A 16268-nucleotide genomic window follows, 5' to 3' on the forward strand; every position below is an offset into this window, starting at 1 on the left:
TGGGCCCATAACAAGATGTTGGCTTATAAGAGCCAATAGTCCAGTCACGTCCACACCCCATGGGGAGATGAGTAGAAGCTATAGTCAGGGGAAGTGTGGTGATGTTTGCGCCAAATGTCGCTAAAGGCATAGGTGTCCATAATATCGTGGACTGCCCTGGCGTTGGATTTACCATTTGGTTGTGTACTAGTAGTGTAAGCTGTGGGATTTAGAACCCGATTAAAGTCCCCCCTCCCTATAATCACCAGGTCTGCCTCCGCTCGACCCATACGGACATATATTTCCCAGAAGAACTCTTGTGAATTGACGCTGGGGGCATTGATATTTACCACTAACGCACTCCTGCTCGATAAGGTGCCGGATGGTAAGATATAGCAACCCTATGGGTCTGTGAGACTTGTGAGAAGTGTGAAGGGGACACTCTTATGTATGAGGATACACACACCACTAGAGTACGTGCTGTAGCGAGTAAAGTAACAGTGTGCACCTCATGTGGTCGCAAATGTCTGAGAGGCTAGTGGTGGGTTTCCTGCAGGAGTGCTATTTGGACACTGACAGGATAAACAGGAAAGAACCTGTTTACCCTTACGGGGTATATTGAGTCCCCAAATAGTCTAAGAGATAAGAGGGATGTCTAACACCCTCCCCCGGCCGTCACGCAGAAGCAGTTGAAGCAAGCAGATATAGTACGAACCATCACAGTATGCAATATTTCAGGTATCCTAGATGCAATAGAAGACGAACAGTCAAACCAAACTATAACAACTTGATCCCAGCCCCCCACCCACACCAGTTGATAAGGCACCCAGCAGATCCCTATAACAAGAAACACAAAATTAAACAATCACCTTTGTAACGTGTTGGTCGGTATACACCACTGGAGGGAGGCACCACCCTGAACAATGTGGGCCAAATGTTGATGGAAGCTTGCAGAGGTAGGTATGGATTGCAGAATGCTGTGAAAAGTCAACAGAGGTATGCGCTTGAGGGTGGAGTGGAGAGGAACCCAGTACAAGCGGCAAACAGAATGAGTACATGATCATGACTACCAGCACATTAGAAGGGACTGCATAAAAGAACAGTAGCCCAACAATCAGGGTCAACTAGAGGGAGCCTGCTCCGGGGAGGATGGAGGTGCCACGAGGTCCAGTGTGGCTCGCTTCGAAGCAGACGAGTGTGCAGCGTGATGTTTGCAGAAGTACATTACTTCAGCCGGGGTATCAAAGAAGCAGGTCTTCCCATGGACATCTACACTAAGACGTGCTGGGCAGTGCATGGCATATCTGAGGCCCAGGTTTCGTAGGGAATGCTTAGCATCAGTGTACTTACGTCGCCCCTCCTGTACAGTAACGGTGAAGTCCTGAAAACATGAGATGAGGGTTCCTTGCTATTGCATAGGGCCCTCCTCACTGGTCAGTCAGAGCAGTGTCTCTGTCCCTATAATTCAGTAGGCCCACCAAGAGTGTACGCAGAGGGGCTCCCACCAGAGGGCACGGATCAAAGGATCTGTGTGCGCATTTCACTGCAAATGTAGAGGTGAAGCTGATGCATCGAAAAGTTTGATAAATAGCTGTTCCACAAACATTGAGACACCCCATGTTCGTCGTCTCTGCAATGCCCAGAATGCAGATGTTTTTTCCATGGGAGCGCAACTCCAAAATCTCGTTATTAATGACTACAGTTTAAATGATACACTCCACCTTCTCGAGGCACTTCAGTGATGACACAGCACCATGCTACTAGCTGGAGACATTCCTCAGCACTACCCAACCTGGTCTTGCGCTTCAGGTGCTCGTCCATACAATCAAGGCGGCTGTTAAAGGCATCAAAACGGGCGTCTGTGGAGCAAAAATGGGCACTAGGTTCCGTCAGGATGGCAGCAGTATCTGTCGCACCCTACAGGCCCATCGCCCTGTCCAATAGTTTGTCACTGTCAGCTAGAGAGCCCCTGCGGCTTGATTTATTCAGAAAGGAGCTTGCGCTGCTTCAGGTCTCCTTTACCTATCACAAAGGGCGAATGAGGATCTAATATGGTGGATGCCATAGGTTCACAGCGCTCTCAGCAGGCCACGCAAGTCCCCAGTAGTGCTGGAACTATCACCACAAAAGACAGATGAGAGGACCCAGCATGAATCAGATTGGGATCCCAACTATTGCCAGGGTGCAGTGAAGAAGACAGGGGAATGCATTTAAATACAGCCTGAGTTGGCCTGTGCAGTAGGGGTGAAACAAGGGCAGATTAGGTGCAATATTCACTCACAGCACCACAATCACTGCTCAGAGCCCTCACAACTCCCTCAGCATCAGTGGCAGGTCAGAGCTGTCAGTGCTTTCCAAGGGAGGTTGCAGCACTCAGTGCCCAGCAAAGGTGTACATGGATGCCGATCACATCGGCAACAGTAGCAGGCTTAGTGGAGAGGTTGAGAGCGCTGGTGCTCTCCTATGTGGATGGGGTGCAATGGAAGCGTCGACAGCCAACAATGAAGCCTGGGGGCAAGGGTCCACTCCAGCACCTTAAGCGGCCATGCAGCATAAAAGAGGAGGTTGGGTCCAGGAGGTTGCACCAGGAAGCCATGCCCCCCAGACTGTAGAGCGTCCAGCAGAGCCGGTGAGGAGCGCGCAACAAGGCAGGGCAGTTCGGCTCAAAGGACGATGCGGTGGGGATCGCCTACCAAAGTGATTCACCCTCCACATGTTTCCAAGGTATATTCACGAGTCTTGGGCGGGCAGCGGGTCGTGCACTAGGACGACGGCGGGTAAGGATAGCATGCGGTAGCATGGGGGGGGTCGATCACAGGTCTGAACATTCACCACGGTCACAGGGAGCTAGAAGGAAAGGGTATGCAGCCCGGCGACACTCAGCAGTCTCGGCCTCAGGCTCGCCCACAGCCCCCATCGTCACTGGGCCACTGAGGTGGTGCAGGGTGACGCAGGCCCTAAGCAGAGGTTTCAGGCATGTAAACGTGCCCTGACCATGCAACAACCACCGTCGGCAATGCACCTCATTAGTTGATATCCCTCCGGTATGGCGGTTGGGTCCTAATGTGGTTTTCCTCGATCCATGCAGTTAAATGGACCACGATTGCCGGAGCTTCACAGGCAGTCAGTCCTCTTAATCGCTGCCATGCCAAGCCCCTGCATAAGTTATAGTTAGCTCAAATAACTACAACTGCTGGATTTCTAATGGTTTTGTATGAACAAGTAAAAGCTGAGCATAACTATAGCATCCCTATAACCTTAGTTTTTTTACAGTGAAATCTATATATTTATACACACACACACACACACTAAAAGATGCCTAAATATATATATATATATATATATATCACCAAGTGTTCGTCCCCGAAAAATGAGTGCGCACTCCTGAGGCAGGTCGGTTACTGTCCGTTTATTAAACCATCTCAAGCGGGCATATTAGTCCAATATTTGCTTCCGTGCTACTTGCCGACGCGTTTCGGAGAATCATTCTCCTTCTTCCAGGGCGTGTGAGTAATTTTGGAGACTGCCACATTTGCCACGCTCCCTCAGTTATTCAACAGCGCTCCCACGTGACTTACTGTGGTGTGTCACACGGGGCATTCTGGTCTTCGTGGTTCTAGCCCTCCAGTGGGTTCTGTGGCTACCAATCTTTGCATCATGGAAAGCAGCCCTCCAGTGGGCTATGGGCTGAGATGTCCGCTTACACTATTTGGCATCCCTGGCTCTGCTCGAGGTTGGCCGGAGCTGCTCCGGTTTGCCGAGTCCCCTCACTGTGGGGAGGTGCGTACACTCTACGGCTGAGACTGACGTTATAAATCACCAAGTGTTCGTCCCCGAAAAATGAGTGCGCACTCCTGAGGCAGGTCGGTTACTGTCCGTTTATTAAACCATCTCAAGCGGGCATATTAGTCCAATATTTGCTTCCGTGCTACTTGCCGACGCGTTTCGGAGAATCATTCTCCTTCTTCCAGGGCGTGTGAGTAATTTTGGAGACTGCCACATTTGCCACGCTCCTTCAGTTATTCAACAGCGCTCCCACGTGACTTACCGTGGTGTGTCACACAGGGCATTCTGGTCTTCGTGGTTCTAGCCCTCCAGTGGGTTCTGTGGCTCCCAATCTTTGCATCATGGAAAGCAGCCCTCCAGTGGGCTATGGGCTGAGATGTCCGCTTACACTATTTGGCATCCCTGGCTCTGCTCGAGGTTGGCCGGAGCTGCTCCGGTTTGCCGAGTCCCCTCACTGTGGGGAGGTGCGTACACTCTACGGCTGAGACTGCCGTTATAAATCACCAAGTGTTCGTCCCCGAAAAATGAGTGCGCACTCCTGAGGCAGGTCGGTTACTGTCCGTTTATTAAACCATCTCAAGCGGGCATATTAGTCCAATATTTGCTTCCGTGCTACTTGCCGACGCGTTTCGGAGAATCATTCTCCTTCTTCCAGGGCGTGTGAGTAATTTTGGAGACTGCCACATTTGCCACGCTCCCTCAGTTATTCAACAGCGCTTGAGATGGTTTAATAAACGGAGAGTAACCGACCTGCCTCAGGAGTGCGCACTCATTTTTCGGGGACGAACACTTGGTGATTTATAACGGCAGTCTCAGCCGTAGAGTGTACGCACCTCCCCACAGTGAGGGGACTCGGCAAACCGGAGCAGCTCCGGCCAACCTCGAGCAGAGCCAGGGATGCCAAATAGTGTAAGCGGACATCTCAGCCCATAGCCCACTGGAGGGCTGCTTTCCATGATGCAAAGATTGGGAGCCACAGAACCCACTGGAGGGCTAGAACCACGAAGACCAGAATGCCCCGTGTGACACACCACAGTAAGTCACGTGGGAGCGCTGTTGAATAACTGAGGGAGCGTGGCAAATGTGGCAGTCTCCAAAATTACTCACACGCCCTGGAAGAAGGAGAATGATTCTCCGAAACGCGTCGGCAAGTAGCACGGAAGCAAATATTGGACTAATATGCCCGCTTGAGATGGTTTAATAAACGGACAGTAACTGACCTGCCTCAGGAGTGCGCACTCATTTTTCGGGGACGAACACTTGGTGATATATATATATATATATATATATATAGCGAGATGGCACAAGAGGAAAAAAGCTCCCAGGGCCAATCGAGGCTCTCTAATTTTAAATTGGAGCTCCTGGAAGACTCTCTCAAGCCCCTTGCGGACCCAACTGCCCAGATACCCAATTGTTTTTAATCCTTAATTTCTCAAAAACTACTGAATAGATTTACACCAAATCACAAAAAGCATAATTTGCAGATCATGATCTAGCTTCCAGACAAATTGTATTTAATTCCGTTTAGCAGTCTTTGCAGTAGCACTTCTTAAAGAAGTCTGTGGAAAATGCATTGGGTTTTTGCGTTTTGGGACCGTCTTTTATCTCGGCCTCCACTTGACACATCATCCCACAACTTTCCTTGCACAAGCTAGTCAAAAAGAAGCACCTTTTTGGAAAGTCTTGTAGAGATTTGGCAAACGTGGCCAAAGTTATCAACGTTATTAGCAACACAAAAAACACATTCCCTATGGAAACGCTGACGTAACTATAAATACTCACTGACAGCTGCCACACCCATGGGTTTGCCCAGACTGGGTCCCCAGTTGCCACCTGCAGCCTTCTTGTGCAGTTCCCCTCAACCATGAGTGTCTCCTGCAGCACAAACCACCTAAAAGTACCACTACACTTGAGCCCCAGAGCCCGAGCAGAAGTGGACCAACAGTGTCCCTACGTGCCCGAGCATCTAGAGGACTGAGCCCCCTGTGGGTTCACCCAGACTGGTGTACTAGTGCCACATTGCAGTCTCCTTACAACCAGAACGTTCCCCAGGGAAGTGAATAGGGCACCCAACGCTGAAACACACCTCTGCACCCAGATGCCCCAGTGCTGCCCGAGGAAATCTGTTGGTGTGGCCTTGGACCCTGCCCCATTCTCACCCTAAATCTGTGAGAAGTGTCCTGTAAGTCGTTGATAAGGACCCAAATGCACTACATGTTTTACCCCATAGGATGCACTGCTCTAGAAATTGCACTACCTGAACTTTTGAAACCTGTAAAAATTAATCTCTCGAAAAGTACTTCACCAATTCAGATCCTGCGATCTAATTTCATATAAAAATCTGTTATTTTTATAAATTAGTGTTGGATTTCTTTCTTAAGAGTGTGTCCACTAACTGCCTGTGTGATGATTAGCACTAGCCTCTGATAAGACTAACTGCTTGCCCAAACGGCCACAAAAGAGAGCATTTGGGTTATCATTTGAGCCTCTGTCAGCCAATTTGGGTTTTCCTGGATTCTTTGCACAGTATATCTAATTTTGGTCAACTATAGAAAGAGTTAGCTTCCTACATACTCAGGGGTGAATATGATAAACTGTTCTTTGTGAGTAATTGAACTACTCTGATGTCATCACATGGAGTATTTATTTGTATGTTGCTTGGCCTGGGTTCATCTGTTGGTTTGTTTTCTCCTGGTAGCCAGTGTTGGTGGTTGAGCACTATCATACATCTGGTTTGCGATTTTTGCTCAGGGGTATACAGAATTAACACTCACTAAACCAGTGTATAGAGTTGATCGATCAAATCTTGGGGTCTCTATGGACGGCTTTTCTAAAGCTTAAATCTTCCTGTTCCATCCTTGCCTCGTGAGGTGGGTGAAGTCCTTGGTTTGAGAGATGTGATCCTAAATGGAAGTTACTGGTCTGGAGCTCAGTAAAACAGGGGCTTTTCTTAGCTGTAGCTCCGCCAGGAGGATGCATTTTGCTTCCTTTATTTGTGGAGCTAGTGTGGACGACTTGGTCAGATGTAATTTCATGTGATTCCTGAGTTAAGTTAATTTCATGGTGTTCACCCTCAATACAATGTAGCATCATTGAGTACTCTGCGGAAGCAGTTTTTTCTCCAATACCGATTTCCGATTTACATGGGACAATTGACCTAAATCCTGGTGGTACATGATTTTTATGTGAATAAAGGGCACACACTGTGCTGCACAGCAACCCAGGGTTTTGGTTTGCAAAGTTTTATGTTTGATCGCCTACAGTTACTTTACTAGAATCTGCTTTGTATCTCTGCCTAGTTCTTGAACTTTTTGATCTACTGGAGGCTGTGTGGTGGTTTGAAAGGATTGTAATGTAGTAGAAAGAATAGGGAGGCTCTCAGTCTTTTTGCTGCACCATTTTTTAAATAGTTTCCATGAGCTTTAGCCTTTCTCATTACCTCTTCCTTGGTACCTTTTGTGGGAAGCGGGTGATGCCCCAACGATGTGCATGTATGTCTTTCTTGGTTCTTCTATTCAATCTGCTGTTCTAATATAATAGTTTGGCTGAGCCTCAGTCTTGTGAGAGTATGCTATCTTGGAGATGGTCATTGGGCTTGCAAGAACTGGTTCTTGACCAATCAATCAATCAATCATGGTAATTTGTATAGCGCGCTACTCACCCGGTAGGGTCTCAAGGCGCTGGGGGGAGGGGTCCGCTACTGCTCAAAGAGCCAGGTCTTGAGGAGCTTCCTGAAGGAGAGGTGATCCTGGGTCAGTCGAAGGTGGATGGGGAGGGAGTTCCATGTATTGGCTGCCAGGTAGGAGAAGGATCTTCCCCCGGCGGTGGCCTTGCGGATGCGTGGTACGACGGCGAGGGCGTGGCTGGACGATCGTAGCTGGTGGGTAGGCGCGTAGAAGGTCAGGCGGTTGTTGAGGTACTTGGGGCCCAGGACGTGGAGGGTCTTGTGTGCGTGGGTGAGGAGCCTGAACATGATCCTCTTGCCGACGGGGAGCCAGTGCAGGTCTCTCAGGTGGCCGGAGATGTGGCTGTGTCGGGGGATGTCCAGGACGAGTCGTGCGGAGGCATTCTGGATGCTCTGGAGTCTTTTCTGAAGTTTGGCTGTGGTTCCGGCGTAGAGGGTGCTTCCGTAGTCCAGCCGGCTGGTGACGAGTGCCTGTGTGACCGTCTTCCTGGTTTCATTGGGGATCCATCGGAAGATCTTGCAGAGCATGCGCAGGGTGTTGAAGCATGATGATGAGACGGCGTTGACTTGTCTGGTCATCGAGAGGGAGGAGTCCAGGATGAAGCCCAGTTTGCGTGCGTGGTCCATTGGTTTGGGAGTGGTGCCCAGGGTAGGGGGCCACCAGCGTTTCGAGTATTTGTCAAATTATGCCTACAGTCCTCTATGATGTAATTTATCACCTTAGGGACTTCCAGCAATTATTCCAACAATGGGAGCACAGCTGTACTTTGGTTGGTGTGTGTTCTTAGGTTTTCCTTTATGACATCTCCTGTGATCAATTTTCACTATGTAGGATGCAAATTGCTTGGTGTGCTCCAATTGAACATAGAGTTTTGAGAACTGTGCGGTGATCACATCTGCAATTATATCCAAAGTTTTACACCTGATCTTCATGTTACTCAGTATCAGTTGATCCATTGAATACTCATTTGGTACTTGCTCCATGGTTTGATCACCTATCGCAAAGCTTACATGTAGTTGTAGAGTTTTTGTCAAGAAAATCAAACTCGTCAGATGTTATACAGTCCAGTTGGAAATCTGCCTGGTTTGTTCCTGGATTTTGTTGAGCAGAGACCTCTGTGTTGAGTAAAGTGGATGAATCGAGGCACTGTATATCAAGGCTATAAGATTCATTTGTGATTGTAGATGTTGGGGAAAATAGTGTTTGTGATGCAGACACTTTCATAAGTGCTGAGTTTGTGTATTTTGGAACACTTTCCATAGTGCTTGAGCCAGGACTCGAGCCTGCAGGGTTAGCATGACCAGAAGATGGTGAAATAAAAAGCTCTGCGATTTCTGTAGTGGGCCTTAAGGACTCCCAGGACTTAGATGTATTCCAGTAGGGACAAAACTTGAGATAGGGAAGATATTTCTGGCGGGGTCTCTAGGAGTACCAGGTCTGATGTAGCTTTTTCTATTGCTTTTTTAAACGCCTTTGCTTTCAGTGATGATGATGTGAAATTCAATATTCCTAGCGTATCTTAAACTCCTTAAGCATTTGGGGCATTTAATCCATTGAGTAGCCAAAGCGACAAAATCAGATGCATGAACTTGGTGCCCTTCGTATGAAGCAGCAGAAGAAACAGTATGGCAGTTGCTATAGGAGTTTGTTATGGTGTTTATTTGGCCAGGACTCATTGTAATAAGTAGTGGTTGGATCACTGATTGATGATTTGGGAACAATCTAAAGGAGCCTTTCTGTGTGCCTGTTTTTTGAGATGTACTAATTCCAGTGGCGTTATTTGAGAATGACTTTTCCCATTCGTGGCGCAGTCCATTGAGTGGTTAGCGTTGGCTACAACAATGTTGCACGTGACTATGTCCTCTGGTGAGGTCGTGCCCAACTTTTAATCCCCTATACTAGCAGTATTAAATCTGGATGATGCCAACCCCAAGTTCTCACGGGATACACTTTCTGTGGCCACAGTGGAATATATCTTGAGTGGTTTGAAAAGTCCAGGCTTTCTGCAGTATTGTTCAGAGGTGTTTGATCAGACTTGGCTTTTTTGCCTTTAATTTCCCCCTTGTTTTACACCCCCCTGAGTGGTGAGAGTATTTGAGTTGATGGCTGAGATGATGAGTATGCAGGACATTTTGTCTAGTAATCCTTTTTAGCTTAGTTGCCTTATTTTGCTTTGGTTTTGTTAAATTGTGTTAAAATTCTTTGTTGATTAGATTGATTTGCTTAAGGGTGATTTATTGATTCGTAGTTTGTTTGTTGAATCTGTTTTTCTGTTGTGATACTCTTGCTTAAAGAGGAGGATTGTGGTGGGCAATAAGCTTTAATTCTCCAATAAAAACCCCCTCTTAGTTAAGATTCCAGAATCTTTCGGCGTCACTGACCCGAACGGTCACAGTCTCTCTTTTCTTTTCCAATTTCAGTTAGTTACCCTATTACTCCAGTCAGTCCTGTCTGCAATTGACTGTGCCGTAGGGGCCTCGAGGAACATAACCCTCAGCTCTTGCGAAGCTCTAGCACCTACAACTTATTCTGCCCCGCATTGGCAACTAGTAATATATATAATATAATATAATCCACATTTGTAAAGCGCACAATCACCCGTAAGGGTCTCTAGGAGCTGAGGGCCGTTGGGAAGATTTAGCAAGCTATTGCCCAGAGTCACATGGTGCTGGGCTAATCTGCCGCCGGTGCCGGGGATCGATCCGTGATCCCCAGATTCCGGAGTCAGTCGCCCTAGCCGCAGCGCCACACCTCTTCCACAGACTGCGTTTGTATATATCAAATCAAGAAACCGGCTCATGTTGCCTGGGTTTGTCGCAGGGACTGGTGTAGGTTGTTGATAGTTTTGCTCCTTCTTTTCTTTTAGTCCTCTTAGTTGCAATAGGCCAATTTGGCAACAACCCTTTGTCCAAGTGGCCAAGAGATGAATATTTGCTTCGGGAGAAAGGAGAGAACAAGAGGAAGAAGTAGAAGTAAACATAGGAAACAGAAAGGAGAGAGGAGGGAAGAGCCACAGTGTGCAAGCTGCCTCCGCACACCGCAGTCCGCAACCCTACGGTGCTGCAACTACCGCGCAGCAATCTCGCCCACACAGTTCTTTCCTCAACCTGGCGGCCTTCCAGCTTTTGCACTCAGCAGGATGCTTCCCCATACACCTCAACTCCTTGCCAGATCTCGTAGCTATGAAAAATGAAGGCACTGGGGCAGGTGCTGTCTTGGAACAAGAGCAGAAAATAAAAGAGCCTCCAGGTCTCCAGGATCCTCTGCTTCACTTTGTGGAGGTAGAGTCTGGGCGACGTCAGGCGGGAAACAAATTTAGGTGGTCCAGTTCAATGGTACCATTCGCCTGCACCTCAAGGCTCCCCCTCAAGGATCTCTCAATGCAGTGCTCGCTGCACCTTGCTGTTCTCTCCTCTGTGGTTCGCTCCTCCTATACTTAACGAGGTACGCGATACGCAATGTGGAAAGAGTCAATAGCGTGAACCCTGAATATAAGCTTATCAGTATGTTCTAGCTTTGCAACCATGTCTTTCTTTCTTTCTTTTTGGTTTCACTTTCTTGATTTCTCTCTTTCTTGCATTCGTTCTCAAAGCCAAGAGGCCAGCATCCAACACAAGACCAACTGGCTTTTTTTAGGTCTGTGTTAGCAAAGACATATAACATACTCACCTATAAGGGGTTTCAGCCAAACTTCACTCTTTAGTCTTTTGCTTTATTCACATTTTTATTTCACTCACTCCAGCATGATTAAGGAGTAGTCTGCCTATTTCTGACATTTTCTAACTTAACCTTGACACATGGCATGCTGTCCTTTCAAAAGGAGCACATCCACACACAAAGTAGTTCCCTTAAATGTCAGGGATTAAAAATGGTATGCTTTTTCCATTTCAATTTTGTTTTGCCTTTAGTGATTTTCTTTTTAGATTGATGAGGGACTGGCAGCTTATGAACAATAACATTTTACAGAAACCATGACAAAACTAAACAAGAATTGCCAGAAGGCTGGGAGCCAACACCAGACCTACTGGCTTTGCCAATGCTTGTTAAGTTACTGCTGGTAACCATGCCTGATGAACTGAGGTGATCAACATCTGTAACCTTGAGCATCATGGCCAGTCAACTTATCTTGTCTGATTAGTTCACTACAGTGAGGAAACTACGAAAAGAGAGAAAGAGTTACAAAAATACCTTTCCAGCAATGGCTCCAACCACCCTTCATGGCATTCACAATGACAATCGAGAAATGTCAGAACATCTCCAGTTGCCTTTGTTGCACCTAGCAGTCTGGCACGCACCAATCCTTCCCGTTTATTGGCACGAATTAGGCGAACTTTTCGCAAACCAGCCAGGTGATTTTCCAGAGCCGTCTTTAGATGTTCTATTACAAAAAAATTAGAATACAAATAAGTGACGTCAATTTAATTAGACTGGAATTAGAATACATTTAATACACTTAATAAATATTAACAACGTTTGAAAAAAAAAGATGGAGAATACAATTAACTAATATAGTTATACCAAGATGGATAGATAGAAAATGTATCTTTCTTTTTCAGCTTTGAGCTCTATATTACCAGGAGGTATCATCAACAGTTCAACAAAAAAAGATAAGCAATAATACAAGTTTCCAAAACCGATCAATTCAACCAAAATTAATTCTAAGTAGGCTATAACTGTTGCGGAGGAGCCTGAGCAGGGGACTTCATGCCCCAGACTACTTTTCCCCAAGGCAGAGGGGCTGCCAAACCGATGCTTTCCGACACCCGCCGCCAGCACTGTAATGCGCATTGATTCACCCCGCAGATCGGGAGGTGCCAGGGCACAAGTCCTAAAATCTTTTTTTTTAAAAGAGTGGGAGAACTAACCAAGTTATGCAGTATGCAGGTGAAATCACAGCATGTGACATCAAGGTGCGTGACATTGCACGTGGCATCCCAGGAATTGACATCACAGAAAGTGGCATCACAAGAAGTGACATCAGATCTTAAGCCCTCACATATATGTTTAACAAGTCTAACATGATTACACTTGAGCGCATTTCGAGTATACATACAAAACCTCCTGATTTAGGCAGAAGATTCACACTTTTGTTAGCTACACATAAAACAATGTTGCCTTTTGTCAGTGTAAAGCTTCCTCTACCCAAGGATTAAACAAACAAACTCTACCACCAGCCTACTCAACCACGCATATTATTCCATATGCAGCACATTTCCATGTAGATGTGATTTCTTTAGCTGCCTGCCCTCTTGAAGGTGAGACCACTATCCCATGTGAAGTATTCTTACTCAGCCTTACCACTTGCACTCATTTTAGGAGATTGGGGATCATTTTTCACCAGCAGACCATGACCCAAAGCAAGAGGGAAGGACATAAGGTAAAGAAAGGAAAGAGATGAGGAAACAATGATGAAGACAGAAAAGGGGATGAGAAAACAACCTGGAAGAATAAGCAATTTTAGGGTAGTGAAAGAAAAAGGTTATGGCATTCAGCAATAGGACTCCAAGAGAATTTTTTGAACTCTGCATTTATATTTTTACAAATTACACACTAATCTCCCTCACTTTTACCAGCGCAACCTGACAGCTCACCAGAGAATTAGTACCACCAGAATGCTCACACAAAGAATGGACCATACATTTCAAAGTAAGAGGTATCAGCTCCACATCAAAATGAGTGTAAGCTGCACAGTACCCAAGGATGAAATGGAAATGGTGGCAAAAGTAACACAAGAAAAAAGCACATGCAATTTATTTATTTACTTATTTTAAGAGTTTTATATAGCGCTAGCTGGACCCGAGGGTATCAGAGCGCTTCACAATAAGTACATTTAAGAGCACAGAGCGGTACAGATACTTGAAACAATAGGAGGGTAGGGGATGGATAACGAACGCACATAGAAGGGAGGGAAGGGGAGGGAAGGGGGAGGGGGGAGAACAAATCGAACGAGTCTCTGAGCGGATTCACTGTTCAGAAGGGTTTCTTTGTTCGGGCAGTGACGTCTGCTATCTGTTCCTTTGTGATCATTCGAGGAAGAGGGCTTTGAGTAAGATCTTGAATTTTGGAAACAAGGGGGTCGTCCTGATGTGAGGGGGAATGGAGTTCCAGATTTTTGGGGCGTTTCCAGCGAATGATTTGGAAGAGGTTTTTTTCTTCCGTGTTTTCAGCGGGATGAGTAGCATGGTGTTGGAGCTCCTGAGGCTTCTAGACTGGCCGGCCCTTTTGAGTTTGGCGGCTAAGTATTCAGGTTTGCCTGTGTGCAGGGCTTTATGTGTGAGGCAGGCTGTTCTGAAGCTGGCTCGCAGCTCAATAGGGAGCCATTTAAGTTCTTTGGTGGCGGGAGTGATGTGTTCGAATTTCCTGGTTCCGGTGACCATCCTCACTGCTGTGTTGAAGTTTGTCTTCAGGGGGCAAGGTGTAGTGCTGCTGTCCCAGTTAGGGTTGCAATCCCATAGTCAATTCTAGAGAGTATCAGCGCTTGGGTGGCTTGTTGAAGGTCCTTGGGGGGAAGGAAGGGTTTGATTTTGTAAAGTAGTTTCAGGTTGAGAAAGGCGCTTTTGGCAGATCGTGAAATATGATTTTTCATGTCCAGTTTTGGATCTAGGGTGATGTCAAGGGATTTTACGGACTCCGCCAGGGCGAGGTTGCCGTTGAGGGCATCAATTGCTTTGAGCCATACTTCAATTTGGGGGTTGTCGATTTTGTTGGAGATGAGGGGCACTTCCGTTTTCTCTTGGTTGAGTTTCAGGTGACTGTTTGTGAGCCAAAGTTGCACCTCTTTGAGCGTATTATTAAGTCTTTGGATGTCATCAATGGAAGTGGTTTCCAGATAAAGTTGCATATCATCAGCATATAAGTGAAAGGAGATGTTGGATTTCCTGAGTAGAGAGGTGAGGGGTTCCATGTAAATGTGGAAAAGCTGCGGGGAAAGTACAGATCCTTGGGGGACCCCTCTGATTACGGGGTGGAGATCATACTCAAAGCTTTTAATTTTGATATTTTGTGAACGGTTGTGGAGAAAGGAGGAGAACCAGTGTGGGACCGTCTCCTGAAGGCCAGCCCTCTCTTGCAGAGCTTTGATGAGCAATTTGTGGTCAACTGTATCGAACGCGGCTGATAGGTCTAGAAGGATGAGAAGACAGCAGTGATCCGAATCCAATGATTTGAGGATGTTATCAATGACATTGAGGATTCCAGATACGGTGCTTCAACCTTTTCTGAAGCCGGATTGATGAGGGTCAAGGAGATTGATATTGTCGAGGTGTTGGGTCAGCTGAGGGAGTACACATCTTTCCAAGATTTTGGAAAGGAGGGGTAGATTCCAGACAGGTTTGACGTTGTTCAAGTCCTGTGTCTAACCCCTGCTTTTTCAACAGAGGAGTGACTTGGCCTGCTTTGAGGCAATCTGGAACGCTTCCAGAGCTCAGAGAACTGTTAATAATCTTGCACCATACTGGGGCTAGGACAAGCTTCAGGTCTTTGATCAGGTGCATGGGAAGTTGATCGAGGGCGTGTGAAGAGGGCTTAGCATTGGAGATTAATTTAACTATCTCTTCTTCCTGGATGGGGATGAAGGAGGACCAGTATTTAGTCGGCATCAAGGCTTCACTCTCATGATTATTAGACACTAAGTTTCCTGTGGAGGGGGGAGAGCTGTGAGCCAAGCAAGAGATCTATCCTGGCAATTTTCTCATTGAAAAAGTTGGCGAAGTTGTCGCAGCATTCTTTGGCTGCTAGTGTTGAGGATGTAATAGGTTTTGAGGTTTGGTTCCTGATGATGTTGAAAAGCTCTTTGGGTCGATTTTTCACATTGTCTAGAGCTGCGCGGAAGAAAGCTGACTTTTTATTTTTAATGTGGATATTGTAAGACCTGCGGGTTTCTAGGAGTTGCTCACCATGGAGGGGTTATACCCACATGCTCTTTCTGCCATTCTTAGAAGTCTTCTTTCTTCATTGATGTCGGAAGTGAGTCCCAACTAGCACTTTCAAGAAGATATTGGCCTTCTAGAGGAAATATTACTAGTTTGCATAGAAAAACTATCCAAATGGGGAGATGTAGGAACAGGGAGAGACACCACAAACTATCACCAGTAATCAAATTGACACTGGATTTTGCCTGCTAATAAGACCTCTGCATATCCTAGACATGCTACACTGCCAACATGGTGCACTAGAGACGACCTACTTGCTTTCAGTAACACTGACCTGTGGGTTCACCTATTCATATGAATCTGTCATTTTATCTGACTGTTATTTTCATTGTTTTACCATTGGCTATTCATAGTTTCTTGTATATTACACCATGGCCGCCGTTATGGACACGTTCCTGTACAGATACGTACTCTCATATGACCATGTCACATGAAGCGGGTCCTCGCCACTTACTGGTTTTAACGGACTCAACACTACATGCATGTTTCTTACCAGACGGCATCTGGCTGCTGAGCTCTCTGCACATGACACCCATACGAGCGTTAGAGATAATTCATTCTGTATCTCATAGGTTTGACCTCGGAATCTGTGGCATCAGGACAGTACTACGGACATTCTGCGAGTTCATTCCTTACTTTTGTTTTTTGTGTGTATTTTTAACTCCTATTTAGCGGGTATGGGTATTAGCTTTGCCCACGGTGTTAGATAAAGTTTTTTCATCTTCATTCTGTTAGGTATCCGTATCCTATGTGCCTCTCTTTCTGATATCGGCCTGATTTGGACCACATTTTTGGATATTTTATCTGCTGTGTGAGGTCTACTTATCCACTGTAGCCATCATTTTTCCTAATCTTCAGTGACCTTTTAAACACTCAGGTAACACCT

General features: G+C 46.4%; 1 protein-coding gene across 1 annotated transcript in view; it reads right to left on the reverse strand.

The window, feature by feature from the left end:
- Positions 1–16268, reverse strand: part of GALNT12 (polypeptide N-acetylgalactosaminyltransferase 12) — a 1011450-nt gene that overhangs the window by 654354 nt on the left and 340828 nt on the right. Inside the window, exon 3 of the mRNA XM_078687689.1 lies at positions 11640–11829. Coding sequence (XP_078543815.1) covers positions 11640–11829 — 190 coding nt within the window. The remainder of the gene's footprint in view (positions 1–11639; positions 11830–16268) is intronic.

Source organism: Lissotriton helveticus, chromosome 4_1, assembly GCF_964261635.1.
Source record: "Lissotriton helveticus chromosome 4_1, aLisHel1.1, whole genome shotgun sequence".
Classification (NCBI taxonomy): Eukaryota; Metazoa; Chordata; class Amphibia; order Caudata; family Salamandridae; genus Lissotriton; species Lissotriton helveticus.